The sequence below is a fragment of the Agelaius tricolor genome, unplaced genomic scaffold, assembly GCF_023055355.1.
Source record: "Agelaius tricolor isolate 1412-34295 unplaced genomic scaffold, bAgeTri1.0.p SCAF_15, whole genome shotgun sequence".
In the NCBI taxonomy this organism is placed as follows: Eukaryota; Metazoa; Chordata; class Aves; order Passeriformes; family Icteridae; genus Agelaius; species Agelaius tricolor.
In genome coordinates this window covers 9,696,170-9,714,440 of record NW_027269275.1, presented here as the reverse complement: position 1 = coordinate 9,714,440, position 18,271 = coordinate 9,696,170, and the positions used below count along the sequence as shown (strand labels likewise).

The 18,271-nt window shown below is 41.1% G+C and overlaps 1 protein-coding gene across 1 annotated transcript in view; it reads right to left on the bottom strand.

Moving 5' to 3' along the window:
- Positions 1 to 18,271, bottom strand: part of NKD1 (NKD inhibitor of WNT signaling pathway 1) — a 106,065-nt gene that overhangs the window by 27,232 nt on the left and 60,562 nt on the right. The window contains exon 4 of the mRNA XM_071440380.1: positions 11,536 to 11,593. Within this exon, the coding sequence (XP_071296481.1) occupies positions 11,536 to 11,593 (58 nt within the window). The remainder of the gene's footprint in view (positions 1 to 11,535; positions 11,594 to 18,271) is intronic.

Sequence of the window (18,271 nt, the reverse complement as noted above, 5' to 3'; positions counted from 1 at the left end):
CTTGACCATCTTCACCCAAAACACTTTCATGTTCAGTTCTCAAGCTTCAAAATACCTTTTGGATGAAGATCAGACAGCACTAAACAGAATTACTAATTAATTAAGCAAAGTTAAATTTTAAACACTGTTTGTTGTGTTAGCCAAAAGCCTGAACAGAACAGTCCTTTTTTTTCCCTTCCTCATTGGAGATCAAAGAAGATAATTTCTCATTCCCCACCCCTAGTTAAAAAAAAAAAAAAAAAAAAAAAGATGAAAGCAGGGAAGAATCTCCATAAGCTTTGGTCAGAATAGCTCAGGATGATACCTGTAGAAGCAAGATTTTTGTTTGATCAGTGGACATATCCAAACCCACATGAACAGAATGCAATCTGTTGTATCATTTAACTTGGTAAGTGTTCCTTAAGTGAAAACTGTCAGTGTCATATGGACCACTTACCATTTTCTTACAGTGTTGTATGTCCCAGGGCCCTGAATGGGCCTCTGAAGTGCTCAAATCAGTTACTGAACATGGGCAGATGGGGACATCAACTGATCACTTGTGACTTAAAACAAAAGAAAAACGATGTCTCTTCTCTAAAGCTGATTTTACACTTATTTGATTGAAACAGTGATTTTAGTTAGAAACTGGTAACAATTTTGCTTTTTAAAAATCCGTTCTCAGTGTAAGTTGAAGACATGCACATTCATATAGAATTTTCTATCTTAAATTTCCTTTGCCTTTGTCTCTTTGGATTTTTTCCCCCTGAGATTCACAAGGAAAGGAAAAGAAGAAAAGAATCCAGCCCCTGCATAACCCTTTATTCAAATGAAGGCTGAGTAGGTAATGTTATTAATAATGCAGTCTTTGATATTAACTCGCTCCCATCTAACTTGGTTGTTCAATAAGAAAAATGTGTTTCCACCACCTTTGCTGTGATAACAGGGTCTCTAAAGGTGTCTGAACTGTAATTTTCAATTAATCAGAATTGCTTCCCATGAGGATGAGTGTTACTCTGACCCTCACAGCACTAACCTGTTAATACAGAGCAATGTTGCCGACCTACACTGTAACATTATTTTGGCTGTGATAAATTGTTACAAATCTGACAACTCTTTAATAGTTAATATTCAGTAGCAGATTCAGTGTTCCCATCCTCACAGCCATTCCCATATTACTCTGGGGTGTGGGGGGAGGAGAATGGAGACTGATCCACAACAAGAGGAAAGCATTATTGTGATTAATATTAGTAGTCCAGCACATACATGTGCACATATGTCTCTTTCCCTTTTCATATTCTGCATGGGTAAGGAATAGTACTGAGATAATACATCACATACTGCTAAACATGCAGAGACATAAATTTTGTCAAGGCTTGACCCAATCACCAGATGTCTGAAGAGTACACAGGATCTCATCAGAGAAACAATTCCCACAGAGCAAAGGCAGGTGTCTGCTCACCATTGAGTCTAAGGACCTCAGCCAGAGATGGAAGCCCACCTACTGCTCAAACACAGACAAGGAGATGGTTTGGAGCATGATTTGGAACACCCTTTCAGGAGGAGCCAGCCTTTCCTGTTGCTCCAGAGAGCCCATGTCTTTGCAACTCAAGATTCAGCTTCCCACTTTGAGCTACCCCTCTGGTGGAAGATCCTGTGATGTTCTCCTAGACACTGCCACTGTGAATTTACCTTCAAATGTAGCATCTTGGAATCTGGGCAGCAGTAAGCCTGTGCTAGAGGGGCTGGCAGCTGTCCCTGCAGGGCACAGGAGCTGGCACAGGGCAGCTCCCAGGGATCCTGCAGGAGCACAGAGAGCAGATGGGTCTGAATCCCACTCTGCCAACCATGTCCTACTACACCTGGAGGGCTCCACTCTCTTCAAAGGCTCCTTGAAATAGCAAAACAAGGGTCTGCAGCACCACACTTCAGCTTTATGCCTCCACATCCTTGGGATGGACTGTAACTCCCTCCTAAAAATATCTTTCATGTACAGAGTCCAGGGCTGCCTTGGCTTCCCCCAGCAGCTCCCGTGCCAGCACGGAGCCCTGAGTGCAGCCCTGGCTGCCAGGCACAGAAATGCTCTCCACTCCTCCAGAGCCCTCTGAAAATTCCTTGGGTAGTGGCTCTTTTACTTCTGGATATTTCAGGCTACAATTACTATTCCTTTCCTCTCTTTCTGTTACCTTTACAGTTTTAAATCCTTTTTGGTACAAAGTTGAGAACTCTGGATGACGTATTTTATTGGTAAAAGGACCTGGATTGCTGGATCAGATTTATAAAGCAAGAAAAAACTGATTGCTGGTAGTTTTGGGTTGTTTTTTTTTTTTTTGTAGACTGGGGGTTGGGACTTTCCATCTAACAAGAGCAGCTGGACTCCAAGCTCTTTCATGAGCAGAAATGTTGCTTCAGGTTCATTTCCACAACCCCACAGTGCCTCATTTATTATTTGCTTTTACTCACAAACTAGTTGTGGTTACAAAAAAAAGCTTGTCTTCCAAACAAATGACATTTTATCTCTTGCTCCACAGGAGAATAAGGTTGACTGCTACTTGTGCTTTGAGGTTTGGATATGATTGAGATGAAACATCTGTTAAGAAAAAAGGTGTGGGGGGACTTTTTTCTGCTAAAAATATCATGCCTTTTTTTTTTCCACCAAACTTGAAACATGTGATGAAATTCAACTTTTAAAATATAACCCTGGAGCTACTTGAAACTATAAAAGTCTCCTCAGTATCTGAGGCAAGTCAGAATTTCCACTGTTCAAGCTGGGCTTTTATGAAGAGCAGACTTTAGAAAAACCTGTAATCTGTCTAGGTAACAAAGGGCACTTGTTCTGCCTGGTGAGGTAAAACTTTGGGTTTCTGTAGCTACTGCAGCAGAAGTACAGTTGAAACACACAAAAGCACCCTGATACACACTTTGAATTTGGAACAGCAACTGGCAAAGCAACATGCTTGTCATGGAAATGGCCTCCACAGCTCTGCATCCACACACGCCAGTGTTCGCAAGGCTCAGAGCATTGCTGGGGCTAAACGTACCCAGCACGAGGCTCAGGCTCCTGTCTAACTTTGCATCCATCAGGCAGGCCATCTGTATGGAACAACTGCTCCTAAACTCAGCCCCAGAAATGCAAGAACCATTCAATCCTGTCATAATGTGTGTCCACACATGAGACACTCCAAGACATGAAATCCCTGCGGGCAGGAGAGAAGGGCTTTGACAGAATTACGCACAAGGCATCTAAACAAAAACCCTCTGCAGAAAGCTACCAAACCCCAGCAATGGCAGCACCCAAGCTCAGTTGCCTGGCTCTGCCATAGGTCAGTGAAACACAAGAAAATTTACAACATCAGGACTATTTGGGAGTTACAGCAGGACACATTGCCTATTAAATGCAGTGTTCAAGGTTTCTAAAAATGAGTACAGTGTTTCATGTAAAGGCAAGGGATTTGAAACATATATGTTGTCTTCTGAAATATCAAAGGCCAAAACTTCTTTCAATTATAAGGGAAAAAAACTGGAATAATTCTAGGAACACCAGCATGAGAGTGTTATCTAGTCCAAAATCTTTGACTGGAAATATGCACTGGCTTCACATGGTTTAAAAAAAAATAGAAAAAAAGAAAAGAAAAGAGAGAGTCACAAGAGAGTCAGAGAAGAATGGCATTTTGAATCACTTTTCAAAAATATGTTTAATAAAACCTCCATGAACTGTGGTCAAAGCTACAAGAAAAATAACTGGTAATAATCGTTGCTGGGAAATTAAAAGTAGAAAAGGACCTTTGTTCAAGTAGAATAAATGAAACCACTGGTATTCATCATGTTTCCAGAGAGATTGTTTTCAAACTCCTGACTTGTTCCCATATTTCATTCTTTGTTCTTGGTGGTGGATGTCCTGGGGCAAAGCTGAAGTACATTATTACACTGCTGCCATGTACAGTAATGCAGCTTTATCTGAGCCCACAGACAGGGGCTGCTCTCTGCCAGGTGCAGCCTCTCCCCAGGCACAGCTGAGGCAGGAGGGCAGGACAGCCCCAGGCAGGGCTGGGCAGGGTTTGCCAGCTGTGCCACAGCTGGAGCAGAGCTGTGCACAGCCTGCCTCCCCCTGCACCGTGTGTGACAGTGCCCCAGCCCAGCCCACAGCACTGACCCAGCCCTTGCCAGCTGCACGGACACACCACGAGCCCCACAGCCCTGGCACCATTCCTCAGCCCTGCTGCAGGGAACCTTCCCTTGAGCTCCACTCACTGAGGGAGCAGCCTGCTGGGAGCTGACAGCCCAACATCCACCAGGACGCCTTGCTCACCTCTGGGGTGCCAAAGCCAAACCCAAGAGCCCTCCTGCCTTCTATGAGATCTTCCTGAGCCTTTGGCCTTCTATTCTTCTGCTTCCCATACACACCCTGATGGTCTGGCTCTCACATGCTGGGAAAGAAGCAGCTTGAGAGATCTGTAGATGTAGATTTACCAACAGGTGACCTTTTTGCCTCCTACCAAAACTACTTCATGACTACCCCAGAGCTGAGAATAAAAGAATATTCTTATTGTTAATTGATTCTTTTTTGAATGACTACTCAGGAAGAGCATTAGCTTCTCGACAGCAGAAGGAAAAGTTGCCAGTCTTAGGTAGATGGAAAGAACATGGAAAACCAATATTATTATAAATACTATGCACATAATATTATTTTAAAGCTTTCCATATTTAAGATATTCATTAAGGATCAACTCTTTGCTTTTTCTGAGGTGCTTGTTCACGTTCCTATTAACATTTGGCTTTCTTCAGCTATCATAAAGAATATAGACCACTTGTAAGTTTGGAAGGCTTTCTTGAGTAGTGTACTTTGTAATTCTCTCTCTATCGTATCTTAAGGGACAGACATGGTTGCAGAAAATCCCAAGCTTCATTCTCAGCCTTCTCCTGAACCAAACATGCAACTTGCCTGTGTTCAAAGTAACAATTTTCCAGCTCTGTAGAATGATCTGAACACTGAGATCAATGTGAAACTACTACTTACAGCAGGTATGATCTTCCCAGCCTAATGCAGAGGATTCTAACCCAGAACACTCTCAAACCATGGACAAAACACATCATCTATCACAGCCTGTTAGGCAGCACCAGTAGGAGCTGGTGGGTGTCAGCTAAAGAGAGTGACATGCTCCGTGCAGGGAACATGGGGAGGAGAGCACATGCTCTCCACACAGCAGCAGCTCAGTGAGGAGGAAAGCTCACCCTCTGAGGTGTCCTAACAGCCCACTTTTCACTGCCTTTCTGTGCTCTGCTTGCCAACATGGGTGGGAGCTGTTAGACACACTGTAAAGGTTCCTTTGGAAACACCTGGAGACCACTAACTCATTACACACAGGCCATGGGCAACCCTTGGATGGCAACAGTCTTTCATCACTACTGACCTGGCTGCACTTGAAACAGCAGCTCCAGAAGTAAAAGCTTCTGATCCAAACATCAACCCCCCTCAACTGGAACAGCTAATGTTAAGAAACACTTGTACAATTTTATATTTTTTTAATTTTTTTTTTAAAGTGCCTCATGCCGTAAGATTTTCCTCCCACTCATGGCAAGCAGCCTACCTGCTTCTTATAATTTCCTGGATCTGTGCACAACCACAGGAAAACTTCTGCTAATCCTACCAGTCTCATGTTCTTTGGTGACTTTTATTCTAACTGCCAAACTAAGCAGTTTTCTCTTGGCACTCTCCCCTGCTCCTTCCTCCCCACACCCCCACGTCCTTCGCTGCTCCTTCCAGCCCACAGTACCCAGCTTATCAGCTGCCAGCCTCAGCAGGGACCTGCTGCTTGTCACACACTGCTGGCTGCTGCCAGTGGGTCACCCCGTGGCCAAAGACATTTTTCAGAGTTGTTCCATGTCATATTGAGTAGTAGGAAAGGATACAGCAGAAACCTGATGGGAGGTGAAAGAAATACAGCCATGAGCAAGCGATCAGCAGTCTGGGGTGATCACATAGCATGCACTCATGCACAGCAAAACTATGGTAAGTGCACGGGATTAGCAGCAAGTCCTTAAAACACAGAGTTCCCATATAACATCCCAGAAGGCTGACCACAAGAGCACTTTAGAGGTAGAATTATTAACACTCTATTTGCAACGTCAGGGATAAATAGGTATTCTGTTTAAGAACCTGAGAGAGAAGGGACCATCATTTTCTGCAAAGCATCAAGACTGCATCAATGGTACCATACAGGTAATAACAGTGGTGCCAACATAAAGAAAATTTGCCTGTGTGCAAGATGCAATCTATGCCTTTTCTATAAATATACTCGAATGTCATGTATATAAAATAGAAAAAAATATTTAAGCATTAGAAAAATAAGATTAATTATAATTGAAAGCATTAACTAGGGAGAGGAATGCCATTTGAAATAGCTGCCTTTTATTACCTATTCACAGCTCAGCTTAGAACAATACATTAATTTATTAGAGTGAAGAGATTAACAAAGTATGGTAAAATGTGTCTCCCAGGCAAGCAGAGGGTGAGCTAAAACTAGCTAAAATGCTTGTTCAAGTTTTCATTTGCTGACAAGTTTATAAACAATTTGGGCCCAAGTACCAAACCTTATCACCCTTCCTCTGAGCTGACAACCCAACAAATATTCTTCCAATTACTAATTTTAGAGAAAACTCCTGGAACTAAAGCCTTCACTGGAACTTTCCTGAATGGAGAGAGAGGAAAGGGAGTAATCTCACACAGCAGCAGCCCCACTGCAGGGTGCGCTGGGCAGGGATGCTCCCCCAAGCCTCCCCTGCTGCTGCAGCCCCAGCCAAGGGAAGCATCCCCCTGGAAGCCAACGTGCTCCCATCCCTGGGATCAGTGTGGAGGGGGAAGCACATGCAGCTGGGGGGTCCAGGCAGGCTGTCAGAGCTGGGCATAAGATCAGCAGCCTTAAACCACCAGTTCACTCTTTGTTATTGGTCCCTTGTTTGCTTATCAGTTCTTATTAAAGTCAAAACTAACACAGCTCCTCATGCTGGAGCACTGCTAACCACACCTCAGCTCCCACTCAGCCACAGATGCTGGGAAGGAAGACACGCAGGACAGACTGCACACACCAGCAAAATGTTGGAAAATATATAACAATGTTAAGAATATAATGAATAACTTTTTTGCTTTGCTGAATACAAAATGCTTTAATTGCAGGTTTAAAAATTACATAACGGCTTGTAAATATGTGAAAAGTGCAACAAGTAGCTCTTTTACAGATCTGCTAGGTTTTTTTTTAAGCAACAACATGTGCTTTGAACTCTGTTGGAGGGCTTTCTAATATTAATGGGCAAGAAGATGACCTGAATAATTTGTCCTTTCTGGTACCAGAACAGAGAACATCTTACATCTAGGGCTTTAGATACATCTGTCTTAGGAAACATACATAAAAAATTTGGTTTGCTTATTCAGGCCAAGCTCTGTCAGTACTTTCAGCAGGGCTTTGGATATCATGTTCAGATAAGGCACCAGGAAGGCTTGGATCTTCTCCAGTCTTCTGTTGAGAGAATAATAATCAAGACATCACCCTTGGCTGACAAATGAAACAGGGAACAGATTGCTATCAGTGTAAGAGGCAGCTCCTCTGACAGCTACAGGACTAGATTGATCTCAAGAGATGCAAGATTTCTGATTAATAGAAATACTTAGGTCATACTTTTCAAGAGAACAGTGACATGAGAAATCACATTATTGCATAAATAGTTGGGACAATAGGTTAGGCATCAAGGGGAAGCTCAAGACTTCACTGTGAACTCCAAAAGGCAGCTGTATCCCAGAGGGCCACAAAGAGCTTGTCCTGGGACAAGAAGAAATCACCCCTTTATATAATCACTCTGCATCAGAGGACTGCATCAGGAATTCCTTCCTGAGCTGAACTTTCTGAAGTTTTTAAATGCTCAAGTGATAAGACGGAGAAAACCCCAGTTCATTTCAGGAAGACACGGAGTGGTCAAGATAAGACAGCTCTCCTGGTCCACAAGTTTTAGCTGCAAAAGTTTCTAAAAGGGTCCAGGGAAAGGAGGTGAAAAAAGTTCTGGAAAACAAATGCAGGACTCTAGAACAATTCCTTAGAAGCTTACTTATGCCTAGGAAAGTTGAGGAAGAACTGAGATATCATTATTGAGCACTCAAATAGCAGAAGTCTTTCTGAACCACCTGCTTGTCTCCACGGCAGAAGAGTGACTTGCTGTTTGACCTGCACTCAATTCCTGCCTACCATTTTAGCCTCTCCACCAACACAAAATGGGAAATATCTCCTAATGTCTGTGCTAGTTTTTTGTGACTTCTCCCAGAGCCACCCCCAGCCATTCAGTTCTGATAATCCATTATTCTAGCTAGGGACCAGGAAGAGAAAATGGGAGCTCCTTTATATGTGAAGGGTGGTGAAGCATCTCCTTCCTGTGCAGAAACTGGGGGACAAGGAAGTTTGAGCATGAGACATTCCCACACAGCCACAGCAGATTGCACAAGTACTCCAAATCTGCCAAGTGGAAGGCTCTGAAATGCACTGGAAAATCAGCTGGGATGCAAGATGCAAACAAATCCACTGAAGAATCTATATCCAGCATGCCCAATTGTTGTGTTATTAATGAAAGTGGAAGAAGGAAAACAGAGCAAGAGTAATATGAGACTGAAGTTTCCACTGGTGTCTCTTATCTAAGGAATCAGTCTCTCAACTGACCACATAAGAGAAAATCCAGAAATTTCAATTTAGCGACTTGCCCAGCAGCAGAATCAAAGGCAGGTGGTGGATGTAACAGACAATGCTGGTCAAACCGTTTCTCTCAGCACAGCACTCAATAACAGAGTTGCTGCTATTGAGTTCTAACCTCTTGTCATGCAGCAACATTGAGTCAACAATCCGCTCTCATGGCTTAATGCTTTTGATGTTTACTTTGTTCTTTGTATAGTTCAAAAGAAAGCACTAATGCACCAGTCCTCTTCCCAAATACAATCTTAATCCCAGAATCCCGAGCCTTTTGCTGTTGGCCAGTTAAGTCTGTTAAGACGAAAGGATTTGATCAAGCTTTACATAACAACACAGAAGTTAAATCCAGCAAAGAGAGTTCTTTTTATCTGTACTGCTCAGACAGCTAAGAGAGGGGAAAAAAAAGAGAGGGAAGGAAAAAAAGGTAATGAACTTGGCTATGTAAAACAAAATAAGGAATTCAATTATTTCTCTTATTGCCACTTTGCCTTTTTAGTGAGAGTCTTCTAAAGAACTCAGATTTATTCTCCAATGAAGTTCCTGAAAGAGAAGGCTCTAACATTCCCCTAAACCAGAACTGTGGAACTTGCTGTGCTTTTTTTGCAAATCTGAGAAATGTTTCCTTTTCAGCCCTACCATGTATTTATAAAGACAGAATACAGTTCACTGGTGCATGGTATTTGGTAGAGCATGGCATTTGCCATTGTCCTCTCTGAGCTTAGTCTAACCAACCATTTCCTGGGTTACAGATCCCTGTCTCTGAAGCTCTTATCTCATGACACATGAGAATATATTCATGCAGCACATGTGTTATACCAGTACATTTGTAAAGACCACAAGGAAGCAAAATAGAGGCAGGACAACTATTTTAGATGGAAAGATCAATCCATGTTCTAGAATACTAATTACATTTCCCACAGAAACATTTCTGTGCAGAGAAGAGGTACCACAGTTGCCATCTTGTACCTAAGAATCCAAGGTGTGCCCTAACAAAGATCTCAAATCCTGTTTCAGCTTCACTTTATCTAATACCACAATTTTGTGCTAGCACTAGCACAATCATTAAAGTATGATGCAAGTAAAAAGTTACACAAAAAGATGCTTTAACACAGTGATTGCTGTATTGTCTGATAATTATAAGATTTTCAATATCTGAATGAAATAGGAAATGGTTAACACTGTCCCCAGCATGGAAAGCACAGCCTGGAGATCAGAGAGCAGAAGGGATGAGGAGCAAGCCTTGACAACTTGCATGCATTGCCTAAGCACAGGGTGGGAACAGTCATCTTCCTCCCAGCTGGAAAGATGCCACAAAACAGCTCTTCCATGGTGACAGCACACAAAGGATCGACCACTGCTGGTATTTAAATCTGGTCTTCACTACCCAGCTACCTCATAACAAAGGAGACTCATCAGAAGCAATCATGTGAAACTGCTGAAAGACTGAAATTACAGTTACCTAAAAGGCTTTACATTCTAATAAAAAGAATCTTGCTGCTGACTAGTTAGAAAATATTACATATTGAACATTATGTTTGCTATGCAAGATAATGCTACACAACAAAGAAAAATAATTAGAGGCAAGGAAAGATAGAATGAGACAAAGAAAATGAAATTATTCACCTTGCTGACATTTAATATCCTGTCTGAAGTAGTTTCTCCTATAATTCTAAAATTAAAATCCTACCCTATATCCTAGTAAGGGAAGATTGGAAAACTGGGGTGAAGTTAAATACAAAACCACTCAACAAACACTGTCTCCATCATGGCAAGTATAGTTTGCCTTTGTGTTTAACAGTAGCTTACAAGCACCAGACAAAATTCCTGTTATGGCACATATGAGACATGCAGTTTTTGTAAACTACAGAGATGAGAAAAACTTGTAATCCAAGACTCACAGTGCATTAACACATGGCACAGGTAAGGAACTGGAAGGCAGATATTCTTAACAGAGAATCCATGTTCTGGTTATACAAAAGCTTCTAATACCAGAAACAAATGATTGGATTATAAAAGTATAGAAATTTCCAGATTAAGATTGACATGGTTCATTCTTTAAATAAACTGGGCATACTGTTTCCACTAGTGTGTAATATAAATCCAGCACATAGCCCATGCAACCTCTTGTTATATTAGAGGGTTTCTGAAGTCTCATTTCCTTGAAAGGAATGAGCAACAAATTGATCTCCTGCATTCAGAACCCCCCCCTTGTCCCTGAAGCCCAAGGTACCCTGGATGTGTTCCCTGGCAGAATGCAGCATCCACACTCCAGGTACCAATGTCCTTCCCAGCACAACAGTGATTCCATCTCAACAGCCTGATCATAGAGGAGGAGATGAGATGGAAAGAGAAACTGTCTGAGAAAATAATGATTCCATTCATATTCAAGAAAAATGTGTTGAGTAAGAGTCTCCAGTCATTACTAGGAATTAACGTGGGAGTTTCTAAGGCTGGTTTGTGTAAGCCAGAAGGGAGTGCAGTGTCCCACACAACCCCACACAACCCAGAGCTAACAGTTTCACTCATCTGCCACCTCTGCCAGGGACAGTGACATCCATCACTCCTACCAATGTCAGGAGAAGTACCTGGAGAAAATGGTGAGACCCTGAATTAAAACACTTGGTCTCTGTGATTCAGCTGGGTGACTTTTTCCAACACAACTAGTAGTAGATACAGAAATAATACCCTACTTCCATCTTAACAGTTTTTTCAGGCAAATGACACATCGGTAGATCAAGAACTGCACTCTAAATATGCATTCTCACACTTATTTATTCACTAACTTATTCCAATACTCCTTTATATTAACCAAAAAATGTTGTTCTTTAAATACCTTCTAGATGAAAGTGTTCATCACCAATAGTGTCTCTGTAGCCTTCCCCAGATAAATCCTGTTTAAAACAAAACAAAACAAATTAACTACAAATACACTACATAGAAAGTGTTGAGGTGTTAACAATATGCATTTATTATTGCCAGAATTAATTTATAACATGAATGAGAACACAGAAACTGTTTTCCAGGAAAGAAGTCAATCACCTTATTAGTGGTAGTCAATGCATTTGCTGCTATTTTACAATGCTCTGGACATACTTCTGGGCAAAAATTTGGTGAAGATGAATTGACTATTCAGGGGAAAGAAAAAAATAGATCATATTTAAATAATTTTATAATGTAATATTTAGTCTTTCAATGTTCTTTCAATCAAGCAAGATTAAAAAACTCCAAATGGAAACGATAAAGGAGAAATAAGCCCTTCACTACCCACAGAGGAATGTCATCACTTGGTTCCACCAACAAACAGAAAACTTCCATATGCCAGAGGTCACCCAAGAAAAGCAGATAACACATTCTGACAAGCTGCCTGAGCCTTCACTTCTGAAATTAATGGAATTCTGTCAACCCCAGTATGTCTAGAACAATACAGAAGCAGATGCCATAGATATGCAGACAAACTTATCTCGGACCCAAAAAACATCTCTCCAGTGGTGCTGAAGCAGTTATTAAGGGCATCAGTGGAGCTAATCTCAGTTAAAAACACTCTGAAGAGCATTCTTACTCTCTTCTTAACAAACCCTTCCAGCTCCATCACCCAGCCCAGCTAAACCACAAGCAATGGCAGCTCTCCTCATGTCCTGACTGCTCTCAGCCATTCCCAAGCTTTGGCAGCACCAGTGTCACTGACCTTACACTGCAGTCCAGCTCCCTGCATTCTCCCCAAACACCCTCTGCCTCTGATAAAGTTATGGGGACAAAGAAGGATTTGGGCCTAAAAAACTGGCATGCTGCACTCACAGCCATTCCAGCTGCATCTGCAAAAACAGAGCAGCAGCACAGAGCCAGAATTCTCAGCATCAACCTGTGGGATGGAAGTTGACCTTGGAGAGCCTTTAGCAGGAGATAAGGATAAGGGAGTAACCTGTGAAAATTAATGTCTGGTTGGATTCATTAGCTTTATTGTTAAGGAATTTGATCATGATAAAGGCAGTTCACCTATTTTTCTTGAAAATCTGGCAGAGGTTCTTCACCTTCCACATGCCCAAATGTTATCTTTTGAGATTAGCTATAGCAGAGTAACTAAGCCACAAAAGCATATCTTAGGAATTCTTCAGTATCAATTTCTGCAGCAGCATGTTAAAAATTAGATTTCACTAACAATACTGGATACCTAGCCCAGGAACCATGAAAACACTGCCTCTTCACAATCACATCCCCTGAAGTAAAGTTAGACCTTGCAGGACAAATGTCTCTGAGAAATGCTGGCAAACTGGCCTGAATGCTGGGATACAGCACAGCACAATGATGCTATAAAGGCTGACATTCTGGATTTATCTTTCCAGGTAGAAAATCACAAAAAACCCTACTTTTGTTCCCAAAAAAACCTCTCTTTTTCTGGACATGTGCTGATTAATATCAATCATTATCCTAAAAATTATGGAAGGAACAAACAGAATGAAAAGAAGACACAAAATGTTGGCATGATGCATCATATTGCTACAAAAAGGTGATTTTTTTTAGGACCACCTAAAAGTTAGTACACATTCATTTGTTTGATCAAATTCCCCCATGTCACAATTTTCCATGAAGCTGTGAGAGCATACCTTGCTGCTCCCATAGATAATGATATATAGAAGTGACTCTGTTCTCCCACAATGCTAAATATTAAATAATTGTTTCATTTGGAGTTTTCTTGTGTTGGAATTCGCACTCTCCTTGGGGGAAAAAAACTATTTTCTGTGTTTCTGATCAGCAAATATGCAATGGGTAGGTACTTGTGGTGTATCTCTGAGAATACTGTCAGATGGTAGCTTTCACCTCCTAAAATTTTAGCTAGGCAAGCATTGCATCTGGGTATCAAACACTGTCTGTTAAAATGTCATTAATCTCATGCTCTACAAAACTCACAAGTCATTAATTGTTGTGATTTTTCATATGTCAAAAGACATCACTTTAAAACAAGCATACATTTGTTGATGAAAAATGCACTATCAAGTAACTCAAAGGAAACCAGTGGAAGACAGGGAGTGTAAAACAGCAGAGTGAAGCATTAATATTCATTACACTAGCTTCCTTATTTCCTCACTTTTAATCATTACATGGGTCTTAAGCAAATATGTTTTATATTCCAGTCTAGTTTCACTCCTTCTCTAGCTCCTAGTTATTTAAGTTAAAGTAGTAACTTAATGCAAGCAAATTTCCACTAAGTGTTTCTGCCTTAAACCAAATTATTATAAATTAACACATTCTAAAAAGTGTTTTTCATGCTGTTGAACCATAATATAACTGCTAGACAGCACATAAATTGACAATCCATCCTGAAACTGATGAGAGTATCGTTTGAACAGTTAGTGACACCTTTAAGCAGACTTCCTCAGCTCCCATTCAAAGGTATTCCTCTGTGGAAGATTCTGACATGTATTATCTTTGATAGACAGACATGTAGCTGAGAAGGGTGTGGGCAACTCTTAAGATTTTACAGTGAAAAAAAATGCAGGAGAAAAAAATATATACTCTCTCATTCATCTTATCATCATTAACTTTTCTGTCAAAAAAACTGCAAGAGAGTTACCTGAGTATTTTTAGCATCACTGAGATAGATGTTGCAACCTGGATAAACACCAAAATGCACCTGCCTGAGAAAAGGTTTCTGGGCAGTGTATGTGAACTCACACAACAGAAAAGTATAAAAACTAAGCAAGCATCAGAGAAAACAATTCTGACTGCAGCTCATCCTGCATCATATTCTCCCAGTGACCCACACAAATTCCTTTGGAGTGGATAAAACAGTGCATCTACTCCCAGCAACACAAATTCATAAAGGGGCTAGTGAAAGAAAAGGCTCAATGGGTAAAACAGAACTCACAGCTCAAGAAGTTCCAGTGGGAAGCAATCACTACAGCCAGGCAGGAATATTTGACAGTGGGGACAAGTGTGTTTGAGCACAAGGAGGACACAGGCTAGAGGGGATGAAAAAGCCAGGAACAGCTCTGCATTCAGCCAGGCTCTGTCACAGAGCCCTCAGCACCACCAGGGCAGGAGCAGAGCCCAAACAGCAACAACATTTGGGTCACAGGCAGCTGTATATCACTGTCCTGACACAATGCTTTAAATCACAGCACTGCCTTCTCAAACTGCAACACTGAGTCATGAAACAACCAAAACCAGATGTACCCTGTGCAATACTACATAAATGAGGTCAGCGAGCACTTGAAAGAATAAAGAAAAGAAACATTTACACAGAAGGATTATTCCAGCATGCCCTGGCTATGGGTTGCTGGACAGGAACCCATCTAGAGTAAGTGTTTCTACCTCACCAGGAGTTTCCCAGATAAAGAAGCTGGCCATTGCTGGCTATCCACACAGCTCACAGTGAATGACTAAGATTCAGGCTCAAACATGTGCTTCACAGCCCAGAACAGCTGCCTGGCCTGGCTAGAAAGGACCTTGTGCCCCATACATCCCCCTCTGATAGATGCTGCTGTACTCAGCACAGATGTGAGTGTGGAGGTGGAGAGAAGAGTTAATTAGTGCAACTCCCTCAGAAATGTTGCTGAGTATATACATACATGAGGAGAAAAAACACCTTTAAAAGCTCCCACACCCCAGGGCTTCTATTCAGCTGGGTACAAGTCCAGCAATCATCACTCACTTCCCACCTTTGCTGTGCAATCAGACATCAGTGAATTCTAACTCGATAGAAATTTTAATTTTTTTAACCTCAACTCCAGCCCTAACTGCCCTGTGCAGTCTTCTTCCTGATACAAGTCTCTGGAGACAAAGGCCAGGCACTCACTCTGGGGCTTCCAACTATTGACTTCCTTCTCACCAGCCATCTGAAAATGCTGCAACCCAAATACTCACCCTTCATTCTGCCTACATTATCTTTGCTGCCTCCCTTTCTGCTTCTGCCTTGAGGGTAAGCTCCTTGACTTCGCCTTCCAGGCTCTGCACAGGCGTATTTGTGGTCACATCCCCATGTCCTGCTCCCAGTCCCTACATCCACTGGTTGCTCCAACCTTGCTCTGCACTATTACCCCTCCCTGTCCTGGCTCTGCCTTTCCATGTCACCACCACAACACCCAGCACATTTATGGCACACAAGAGCCAAGCTCCTGATAGCAACCAGAGTGTGTATTTCAGCAGCCTGTGCCTGACCTAACACAGTGCTCAGTACAGTTTTGCCAGTGTTAAGTACAGACAGATACATCCATACATGTATTAGATATTTCAAAGGATAACCTTCGATTTAAGAGGGTTATCATGATAACAAGCACATTTTTAAAGCCTGAGCCCTCCTCTCCTTGTATTACATCTCAAGTCAATATTGCATTAATTAACATTTTTCTAAAAGGTGTTGCTCTTCTCAAGTAGAAACAAGTCACTTTACCTCTCTCCCTCTCCAAACACCTCATTAAAATACCTTGATTTAGCCTTAAGATACTGAATTTTCCACATTTTTGGCAGAAAATATGCACATATTTTCTGCTTAATGAAGTTTTTGTCGAGGAAACATATATACTTTTTTTTTTTTTGCACAACACATGCAGAATGACAAATCATCAACCAAAAACCTTTCCTCCCTATTTTTAACCATCTAACTGAAACATGAGGTTTTCTCTCTTTATTCTCATATTGATGCAATAAAGTTTTGGAATGAGCAAAGTTGAAGAAAGGCTTTTCACAACAGGACTGCAAGGGTCAAGATATGTGGTAATTCTAATGTGTTGTGTAGATTTTGAATGGTTTTAAAGTCACTGCCAATAAGAATGCCGTGTCACCTATGCACAAACTTCAATTCTTGATATAGAAAAGCAATGTCAAAAAATAGAGGCTCAAGAGAATGAGGATGCCCTTTGGCCTTTCAACCAAACCACTGAGGGCCTGCCAGGTGCCAAGTGGCCATTCTGAATGTTTCAGTCTCACTTGCAGGAAGCAAGGTTCCAAAATAAGTCTGATTTTCATACAGCAAGTCCTCAGCAGACTGTGAAAATGTGAAAACCTCATCTATTGAAGATGTTTCAGGAAACCCATCCAAATACAAAGCAGTCATTATTGTTTTACTTTATTTTTAGTCTTGTTAAGACTTGAACAGAAAGAGGAAAAAGACTTTTGAAAAACAGTTGATGGAAGGAACCTTGTTCCCCTTTGGGTATCTGAAATTTCCCATGGACTAGAAACACAGCCATGTGTAACTATGATCAGCTAAAGCCAGGCCTCAGCACTAGGAAGCCTACTCACACCTCAGTTAATGGTGTAGTTTCTTTACTACTACTTTATTATTTATCTATCTTATTTATTTAGCTAATGTAAGTGGAAGCAGATACTCAGTTATCCTGAGGTCATTCTTTAAATACAGGTTTACAGCCAGGCCTAAAACTTGAAAATGAAATAAATAAGGAAATAAATAAATAAACTGCTCACAGTCAGATGTGTGGAGAGGACATTGTGCCAGGCCAGCAGCTTCCATGCACAGGTAGGTACCCATGCAGTCAAACATACATGAGAGCAGGTATTTATGGACACGATTTTGTGCAATCACTACTTACAGGCAAAAGAGAAGAATGTGCTTTGGGCATGCATCTGGCTCTTTGGCATTTGGAAATGAAGACTTCATTGTAATATTCTCTTTCAAAAATGCTTGAAGATCCCCCTCACTTGTTTATTATTCTAGTTTCAAGACAGAACATTACTGTTTTTATGATATTTTAATCCTGGATTTTATGGCTATTTATAAACCCCTGCTAGGTGTTTGCAAAGTGACATCTTCCATTAACATTATTATTGGAATTCTGTAACTATTAAGGCTTCTAACTTTTAAGGTGATAGGATAAAACACAGTTTTTCAAGGACTTCTGCCAGATAAGAGACCATATAATTGAGAGCAACTGTTAGAACAGATGTACAGAATCAGCAGTTACTTTCCTACTGAAGGGTCCAGCCATCTTCAACTAAAAAAGAACATCAGTCTTTGAGATTAAATAGAGCTGAAACAAGAAATGACTGCTTTTTGCTATATTTAAATTCACTTTGAAGCTACTTCAGAAGAATAAATGAACTCACTCCACAGATTCAGCTATTTACCTTACTTCATTCTAACTATCCTCTAATCTCCTTGCTGATTGGAAAATCAATTGTCTCCAAGATATCATCTTCAACATAGATTATACTGAGGAACATGTCTAAGGACATGAATAAAAGAGGACAAATCTTCATCTCCTTTCCAGCCTGGAGAAGCTCAATGATTTCTCTGAATTGCTTATTTTGGGCTTTTTTACCACAGCAGACAGATGGGTGTAGCTATGTAATAAATCTGATTTTTTGTTCAACCTGCTTTCATGATAGATTTGGTAAGCAAAAAACTCTTTAACAGGCAGACTGAAGTGCACTGAGGTGATTGTATCTAGGCATGCACTGGGAAGCAAGCTTGTAGAAAATGGCTACAGAGCTTGAGGACAGAATAACTTGCTGGTTTAAGATGTGATCACCGACTTCAGTGGTCATTACAGCTTTACCATACTTCATTCTGAGCCTTTCTTGTGAGAATAGCCTGTGTCTTCCTATAAGGCTCA